General features: G+C 43.1%; 1 protein-coding gene across 1 annotated transcript; it reads left to right on the forward strand.

The window, feature by feature from the left end:
- Nucleotides 1-1,136: 1,136 nt before the first annotated feature.
- LOC130373777 (gamma-crystallin M1-like) lies at nt 1,137-3,930 on the forward strand. The gene is made up of 5 exons (XM_056580409.1): nt 1,137-1,229; nt 1,443-1,559; nt 3,078-3,147; nt 3,259-3,527; nt 3,655-3,930. Exons 1-5 carry the CDS (start codon nt 1,137-1,139, stop codon nt 3,928-3,930), a joined length of 825 nt encoding a protein of 274 aa, XP_056436384.1.
- Nucleotides 3,931-9,703: the final 5,773 nt, after the last annotated feature.

Consider the following 9,703-nt stretch of genomic DNA (forward strand, 5'->3'; position numbering starts at 1 on the left):
TCACGATTTTGTCATAAATGTACATATATTCAATCAGAAGGATTGCAAAAAAAATCCTGTTTGATTTGCTCATTCGACACAAATGAGCACAGCATCGAGCAGTGGAAACGTGGGTTTATTTACTATGAAGTTCGTATTTTTAATTGTTGAAATGAAATCAGCGGTGACGAGCTAGTTGTTTTGGTAGTGGCTAAATTAGCATGTCGCGATACTTTGTACAGGGGATCACGTCTGCGCCGAGTAGATGCGCAGAGGGTTGAAACAGCGCTTGTCCGATCTGCTCACAAGAAGGTTTCTTTGGCCAGTTACTGTGATTAAACACGAGTTGTTTAATGTTCACAATGTATCGTTTTTCATGGGGAAAATGAGATGCGTCCCCGGGACGCATGGATAGTGAGTTTAGTGCGTCCTTTCAGCTTTTAATGCGTCAGGGACGCAGGACGCGTACCTAGCAACATCACTGTGGCTAAGTTACCATAGATGCAGAACATTACATACAGTAATGTATATAGAACAAAAAACACGTACTTCGGGAACCTGCTGGAAGAACACTTTCTTTATTATTTAAATTAGTATTTTTCTATTCCTCAGCCCCCCCCCCCCCCCCAACGCTCCACTGCTTGGTCAAAGTTGAATTGATACATTTGGTTCGGGAGAAGAGATAAAAGCCCGCCTACACTGTAAACTGATTGGTTGACTTACCGATCCAGGCCAATCAGGAGGCGCCTGAGGCTCACGTGCACACAGATGCGATGCGAACGCGGTTAGGAGCACGTCTGTCTCCTGTGCGTGATCTTGCTCGCTCGCTCTCCATTCCGGGAGATTTTAAGTAATTTAAAATTTTCGACAAGGAGGCGCTGGGTTGAAACAAGGAGGCGCAGCGCCCCTCTTTCCCGGTTTAGATTAACCCCTGTTCTTTATGACAGATACAGATTCGGCATTTATTTAAGGCATTTATTTAATGGTCAAAATATTCTTAATCAATGGCATAAATATCGACGGTGCAACCGGTGCAGCTGCCCGGTTGCCCCCCCGTCAACAACTCAGCGCAATGCAGGCACGGTCCAACGCCCCCCCCCCCCCCCCCCCTCAAAAAGAAAAATTCTGTTGAATCATGTTATTGCTTTGGTTAGGTGATGGATCCATATATTGATGGCCTGCTGGAGAGCCTGGAGGGAAGGTTCCAGAACCTGGACCTTTTCGGGGCCTTCCATGTGCTCAGCCCTCAGGCAGCGACTGGTGATGAGGCAGTTCACGTGGCCAATTTGCAGCTCGTTGTCTGCAAGTTTTTATAGAGTAACAAGGTGCTGCAGGAATGGCCCTTTTTCAAGCAGCATATGCTAGTTGGGACATTGAAGGTATCATGAAATGAATTACATTGAGTAACATTCTTTTTCAGGAGTTCTCTAGCCTAGATTAATGTTGGGTTTAATGTGTTTCAGGACATGGATCAGAAGCACCTGATGCAGGGCCTGGCGTCAGAGGTGGGTGAATGGGGGCAGCTCTACCCATCACTGAGCAAGCTGGCAGCCATTGGCCTGACCATCAAAGTTTCCAGCGTAAACTGTGAAAGGGATTTCTCTACAATGAACAGGGTAGGATACTTGAGCAAGTAATATAATTATTTGACTTGATTCAAATCTCACCCCCTAGGGCCCCATTTCCACTCGTCTGTTGATTATTATTATTATTTATTTTTTTTCTTTCAGGTGAAGACTGACCTCTGAAATCGTTTACAGGGGCATCTTGCCACTTGTATGCGCTTGAGCATCAATGACCCCCAACAAGAGAGTTTCCTTTTGAGAGAGCCATAGAGCTATTTGTTCAGACCCCTCGAAAGATCAAATGCTCTAAGGCAGGATGCAAACTGTGACACCACTAAGGCTTTGTTTTAGACCCACCTTGAACCTTGATAGTTTGGGGCGAGGGCAGGGTAGGGAGTTTAAAGAAGTGGGAGGGAGGGAATGGAGGGGACTGAGATGGAGGGGATTCGGTTGAAAGGTTTGGAGGGCCAGAGGTGTGAACGATGGGTGGAGGAGAGGATTGTGATGGGAAAAGGGGTGGGAGTGGGAAGATGCCTGGGTTGGTGGCACAGACCTTTTCAGCAATCTAAACTGTTAATCCCAATTACGCCCGAAAGTGGAAAAAGATAAACAGAATTCTGAAAAAAGGCTTTTTCTAAGAGGAGAAAATGTTTTGTTACCTCAAGGAGATATGGCAAGAGCAAAGAGAGCAAGACCAGCACTTTGTTCTTTTATTTGGGTTTTTTTAGAACATAAGGCCTGCCCATGTTTGGAAATCAAATGCTGTCCATCTAAGGCCAGACAAATTTATAGCAAAAGCAAACTAGAATATCTGGATGTCTCACAAGGATCCTCCTCATAGCCTACTAGATCAACCCCCTCCTTGTTCAGAAGGGCCAAAAGTCTCCAAATAAATCAAATCAATACAATTTTTTTAGGCATTTTGAACGGATGTGTTTTTGACAGAAGATTATTAGAATCTGAATGATCAAACAATAATCCAAATGAAGGTACAATTATTGTCAAACTGTGTTACATGTGGCACTGCTTCGTCAGTGTCATGTGATTGACTGCAAAGTGCTATTCATGTGACCGTATCCGAGTTCAGTTAGTTGCATCTTTGTGAATGAATGGAGTATGCTCCAACGTTAGGGCTTGTTTCAGTCTCAGTTATAGTAAGGTAACAGACTGGCTTCCACCAACTAGCCTTCATCAGTTAAACTTAGTTATATTAAAAATATAAACATGTGTACTCTTGTATTGTACTTTATTGCTGTTCGACTATGGCATATATACATATTTTTGAGAACATTTTATGAAGAAAGATTGAAGATAATTTTAATGTCAAATTCCTTTCAATCCTCCTTTCAATGTTTTTCAGTGAAGCATCCATCTATACGTTAAATTAACTCAACCCTGTTAGGAGCATGTGGAAGCTTCTCAATGGACTTTGACAGTACGTTGAGTCAGGGTCATGAGTCAGTAGTTTGAACAATAGGGGGCGTCATGCAGTCTTTGGGTCTGTTCAGGTATAAATGTACGGGCTTGACACAGGTAGAGCATCAGTTCACCAACCGATCTCTGAAGGACCTGAAAGACCAACACAGCCATTATGATGGGCAAGGTATATATAGATACACATATATATATAGTATTAATGTAAATAATTGATTTGCTTTAATATAATGACATTATATAGATTGATGGCTTTAATGAAATTATAAACAATGGCTGACAATATTTTGGTTTCAGATCACTTTCTACGAGGAGAAGAACTTCCAGGGTCGCTCCTATGAGTGCATGAGCGACTGCTCCGACATGTCCTCCTACATGAGCAGGTGCCAGTCCTGCAGGGTGGAGAGCGGCTGCTTCATGGTCTATGAGAGGAACAACTACATGGGCCAGCAGTTCTTCATGAGGAGGGGAGACTACAACGACATGCACCGCATGCAGAGCATGGGAATGATGTTTGACAACATCAGGTCCTGCAGAATGATCCCCTTTGTAAGAGAAGTAACCGATAGTTCAAACATTACTCTCCCCCAGTTCAACTTCTACATTGCTGTTTATTGTGTATGGTTATTTAGGTTAGGAGTCTGCTCAGATTTTTCTTTGGATATCTGCATTACAGCACAGAGGCCAGTTCAGGATGAAGATCTACGAGAGGGAGAACTTCGGTGGTCAGTCCAATGAGATGATGGACGACTGTGACAACATCCAGGAGCGTTACCGCATGTCTGACTGCCAGTCCTGCAACGTGATGGACGGACACTGGCTGATGTACGAGCAGCCCCACTACAAGGGCAGGATGATGTACATGAGGCCCGGAGAGTACAGGAGCTTCAGGGATATGGGCATGAGCGGCCAGAGGTTCATGAGCATGAGGCGTATCACTGACATGTGTTAGTTTACTCATCAATAAAACATGATCTAACTTACATTTGCTGGATTTCTTGATGGTCATTATAACTTGATAGCACCTGACTATCTAAAATAATACATTATATTCTGGAGATAGCCATTATGATTAAAATAATTTGACGGCAATTTTAAGGGAGATTGTATTTTAAGGATATGGGGTACAAAAGTAATTACAATACAAAACATATTGTAGTATTTACATTATCTATGTAAAAGTTACTATGGTAATATGGTAAATAAATATAAATATGGTTATTTGACCCTCCGTTAGGTAACAAGCATGGGGATATTGAGGAAGACATCAAACTCAACCAAACTCAAACATTGAATATCAATTAACAATATGCATTGCATAACAATTTACATATCTAATAAATAATCCCTTATTTTGCCAGACTTTGCAAATCTGTAACTATCTTCTGAATGCATACCTGAACCAAACCAACAGCATTTTCTGGAATGTATAATTGTTTTAAAAGAAAAGGATAATTATTTGATATTTTTATGTTATTTAATCCAAAAAACACAATCCGAAAAATGTAAAACCAAATACACAAATAAGCATGGAAACAAATGGGCAATTATCATTTTACCCAAATTAAGATGGATTCCATGCGGTAGTTTGACAATACTAATTTCCTTCCTCAAACACTACAATTGAAAATCATCATTATTTCTTACAGACAACTAAATCCAATCAACACAGAAACTATACCATACCTTTGCTTACAAATGACTTCAAATCGTTAATACCAATCATCACTCATCCTCATTGTTCTAGGAATAGTTTATATAAATGTCAGCATCTAAGGATTCATTCTCCGACAACTATTCAACAATCTTCCAGAGGGATTCCAGGAGTTGGTTAAAAGCTGAGGCTTCCAGTAATAAACAGCCCAAATTAAAAACACATGGGACCCAGGCCTCAACTCCCTAACTCTGTTTCTGATGCTTTTTCCTTTTCCACAACTTCCTTTTCCACAGCCTGAGCGCTATTGTGACCTATTCTCCCTTCCAATCATTCTTCCCCAAGGGCTCCTCCTTGCTATTCAAGGTAAAGCCTTCCCCACAGACCACCCCTGTATAGAGAGGCTGATTCAAACAAATCTCATTCTTCAGGTATGGACCTTGGACAACCGAAAAAATTGTATAGGAATCAATCGTGCTATATGAAAAAAATGTTATAATTTTGATCTAAATCGGAAGGAAGGAAATTTTAAATGGTTCTTTCCTGATAAAAAAAATAGTAATATTGTTTAAAATATCAGGTGTAGAAGAATTTGCAACACCAGTCAAATTTTTAAAGAAGGGAGCACAATTATTTGTATGATTAATAGCCCACTATAGTCTGTTTTTATCTGTTGACATTTCTGTAGGTACACAGCTGTAAACATGAATTAATAATAAATAAGTATTTTCATTGATGGTGAAATCTATTTAAATTAGACATCCCTGCCAGGAACATTTCATTTAGGTTCAGAAATAAAAAATTTATGAGGCGCAATTAACTCCCACATAACTTTTCAGATTCCAGAGTCAAGACGTGATGCATGAGTTTGGGACTTAGCCAATCTATTAGCCTTTTGAGATCATCCTATACTTGCGAGTACAAACACTGTTCCTTTCTGCATAGTCATTATCCCTCTGACCCCATTGAAAGCCTCTTCCAAAAAAACAGAGGTCCCACCAGCGCTCCGGGAGTGGGTTAAATTTGATGATAGCAAAGGCATACCGCAGTCTGCTGACTTAAGAAATAACATGGCGGTGCCCGAAGAAGTTGCGGAATCTAAACCGTTCATCCCAATGAAGACAGAATAATGGTAAAAACATGAAAATAATTCTGCAAAGGCTTTTTCAGAGGGGAGAATATGTTTTGCTTTACTTTAAACCAGATACGGCAAGAGCAAAGAGAGCAAGACCAGCACTTAGTTATTTCATCCATTCATTTAAAAATATAAGGCCTGCCAATGTTTGGAAATCAAATGCTGTCCAGCTTAGGCCAGACAAATTCATAGCAAATGCAAACTTGTATATCTTGATGGTCTCACAAGGAATCTATGGATTTTGAATGGATGTGTTTTTGACAATTTAGAATCCGAATTGTCAAACACTAATCTAAATTAAATGGACTGCATTTATATAGCTCAAAGCGCCAATGAATACATTCACCATTCATGCACACATTCACACACCGACGGCGGAGTCAACCATGCAAGGCAACTCCCAACGAGCCAGCTCGTTGGGAGCTAACAGTCAGGGTTAGGTGCCTTGCTCAAGGACACCTCGACACTCAGCTAGGAGGAGCCGGGGATCGAACCAACAACCTTCAGGTTACCAGCCAACCCGCTCTACCTCCTGAGCTACTGCCGCCCGGCAGTAGTAAATTAAAGTACAATTATTGACTGTGTTACATCTGGCACTGCTGCGTCAGTGTCATGTGATTGACGGCACTGTTGCTGCACTATCTAGGAGCAGAAGGACAGCGAGTGTCTGGCACTCTTGGCACCGCAGTGACTTTAACAAATGCAGTGGAGCTAATAAAATAACATTTTGCCGCTCCACAAAGTACTCTCCCCTTCGATTTACCAACGGTCGGGTGAGTCGGTGACGCAGTTGGCGGCTGATTTACGGGGTTTGGCTAGCGTTTGCAAATACTTGGCCTTACAGGACGAAATGAGAAGGGACCACCCGATACTGTTCTCAAACTCAAACCAAATTAGGGAAAGACTAACTGGAAAATTATGATCTAACATTAGCAGCAGCTCTGAACCTAAAAGTTCAGTTTCAATCTGCTCTGGAATGTGCGGGCAAATTAATCCACCTATTCCATTTCTCTGGGACTCACCAAGGCAGTGGGCACGCTCGAGTCCCGGTTGCCCATCCTCCACCTGAGGGCAGACAGCAGCGAGGAGAACATACTACTAGCCACTCAGTCATGTGACCGCCCACACCAGCTGTGTGTAAATTATGTTTCTTCTGCACAGAGTCAAAAAAAATGAGGAGGACCGAAAATTCTAAATGTCTCCGGTCAGAATGACCGATTAGAAATAAGGCCCCGTCCACGCGGAGCCGAAACGTTCGAAAACGATCCGGTTTCGTTTTATGCGGAATATTCAAGGCGCTGGTTCTCCACAGAAAAAAGTGGAGCGTATCAACCCTGCGCGCATACAGCGCGGGCGCTTTATACGAACATTCAGTCACGAGGAGATTCAACGTTTTCAATTGAGCAGAAATACTTGTGAATGTGTTAATTTGAATTGTGTTTAAATATGCTAAAGTGGTAATTTGTTTAGCCAATTCATGTAAAACAATGAGGGTTTTGATTGTAGCGTAGCCTGTGTGATAAAATAAGTTGTTACATTTCGTGCACACGCTCAAATTGATCGCTATAGACTACCATAGGTTTATGAATTAAACGGCGGCAAGCTAGTGAAAGCCGGTGGCAAGCTTTGCGGAGAACCGGTATTTAATAACCATGGCGAATCAAAATATGATCACACACTTCTTCAAACAAAGTAGCAGCAGCGGCAGGCCTGACGTCACACACACACCTCCATCCGTGTCAGAAGAGGCGGCTGATGCTGTGCCCGTGGCTCCAGCAGAAAAGAGGAGGAAAACGCGGGCGTTCAGGTCGGACTGGAAAGAGAAGGTCCCCTGGGTGAGGTGCGATATTGTAGAGGATGAGGAGAGGCTGTTTTGCGCTCAGTGCGGAAAGATCAGGGAGGAAGAATGGCTTCACTCGGGGGTCCGCAAATATGCGATTCTCAAGTTTAACAGAGCACAGTCAGTGCAATGATCACATTTCGGTTGCCAACCTAAAACAGCTACAAATGGCCATGGAAGGCCAATGTGAGAAAGCCGACTCACAGACTCCTCCAAAAAAAAAAAGTTGTGCTCGCAGATGAAAGTTGTGTTTCACATGGCCAAACACGACATCCCGGGTCATCAGTATGTGGGGATGACAGAACTTCTGAGAGCAGTTCAGGCCCCGGATTTCACAGATTCTGAGGGGCTTTACCGGCACAGCGAATCCATCTGTGACATGGAAATGGCTCTCGAGGATGTGGTGTTGAAGGGATTGGATGAGAAAATACGAGCCAGTGATTACATCGGGATCATAATTGACGAGACCGTCAACATAACGGTTGACAAAAAGTTGATCCTGTATGTAAAATTGCAAGTGAGTGGAAGAGTGGAGACGTGCTTTGTGGGAAACTACGACGTACACTCCGGGACGGCACAGTGTATTTTCGATAAAGTAGCAGAGATTCTCCGCGGCAGGAATGTGGAGCTGTCCCGCGTTGCCGCTCTCCTGAAAAAAAGAGAGTGGCCGCGATAGATGCCGCTAAAGCCGTGGACCGAGTAGGAGCCTACAAGCGCACAATTTCTGCTGTGTACTTCTACAAACACTCAGCTAGCAGGACCAATCGCCTCCGTCAACTAACAGCAACTCTGAGCGAAGAGGACATGACGAGTCTGAAGCAGCCATGCGCTGTCCGCTGGCTGTCATTGCATAGGGCAGTGGAGAGTATTAAAAAGAACTGGCCTGCTTTGGCGATGGAGCTAAATGAAGAAGCTGTGGGAGGAAAGGCCCAAGCCCAAGGCTTCCTGGGACAAATCCAGCCATACAGCTTTATCGCCTTGACGCACACACTGGCTGATGTTCTCCCCGTGATGACCAAACTGAATTTGGTTTTTCAGAAAGATGATGTGAATCTGGCCACAATCCGACCAATGGTTCAAGCATCCGTCTCGGCCCTCACACTGCTACGAGATGCACCCAGTCCAGAAGAACAGAGGTACCAAACGGACTCCCAAGAAGGCATGTACAAAGGCATTCAAGTGACCCATGCAGGCGACCGGTCCGTTCAAGCCTTTAAAAATGCCCGAACAAGCTACATTCAACACCTGATCGATGCTTTACACGCCCGTTTCCCTGACGATTCCCTGGATCTGCTTAAAGTGTAATTCCGGCGCAAATTGAACACAGGATCTTTTTTTTGGCATGAATACCCATCAAATAAGCCCTCCAGATACCTTTTGAATTGAAAATCGAGTATTATAGTTTGCCGGGCGCAATGTTTGGCGTCCATGTTGTTGGCTTGGGGCATCGAGTTTCGCTTCTAAATCTGCATTTTTGAACCACTAATATTGTTAAAAATAGCACCAAACCTCTGCAGTAGCATGACTAGGGTCCCTACACATAAAACGAAGCACAAACAACTTAGTTTGCAAAGCCGGAGTTTATTTAAAAAGAAAGTTTAACAAGCATTACCGGTAGGTCTGTGTTTCCAGGAAGTCCACACAAATCGATTGCCGAATGCACCAGAGTTCAGTTCAAGGAGGAAAGTTTTGGAATTTATAAATAATATATAAGTGTTGACAAGTAAATCAAAGGAATTGCACATGTAAGTTACAGTTACAAAATAATTGTTCGCTACAATCAAGCATGGCACGTTGTTGGAGGAAGATGCACTGCACACGTGATTGACGCATAGAGTGAAGGACAGCTCAAGCACCTGAGAAGACGAGCCGTCTACAGCTTGTAGTCTAGAGAGAGATGGTTCGCGTTTGTGTTTTCCCCGGCTGCGAATAATAAATGAAGTTACACTCCAGAAACTTTTCATAGACTACCATTGCGGTACAATGACCGATCTCTGTTAGAACAGTGGCTTATTGTTCTGCATATGGACATTGACACGCCAATCAAGATGCTAAGGCAGAAGGATGACCGTGTCTGCAGTGCTGATTTCATCATT

Source organism: Gadus chalcogrammus, chromosome 20 (assembly GCF_026213295.1).
Source record: "Gadus chalcogrammus isolate NIFS_2021 chromosome 20, NIFS_Gcha_1.0, whole genome shotgun sequence".
Taxonomy (NCBI): Eukaryota; Metazoa; Chordata; class Actinopteri; order Gadiformes; family Gadidae; genus Gadus; species Gadus chalcogrammus.

Excerpts from the sequence above, each read along its gene's own strand:
- LOC130373777 (XM_056580409.1), top strand. The coding sequence starts at position 1,137 with ATGGATCCATATATTGATGGCCTGCTGGAGAGCCTGGAGGGAAGGTTC. Across the intron at positions 1,560-3,077 it reads TGACCATCAAAGTTTCCAGC|GTAGAGCATCAGTTCACCAA; the intron begins GTAAACTGTGAA and ends GGCTTGACACAG. Across the intron at positions 3,148-3,258 it reads CAGCCATTATGATGGGCAAG|CAATATTTTGGTTTCAGATC; the intron begins GTATATATAGAT and ends AACAATGGCTGA.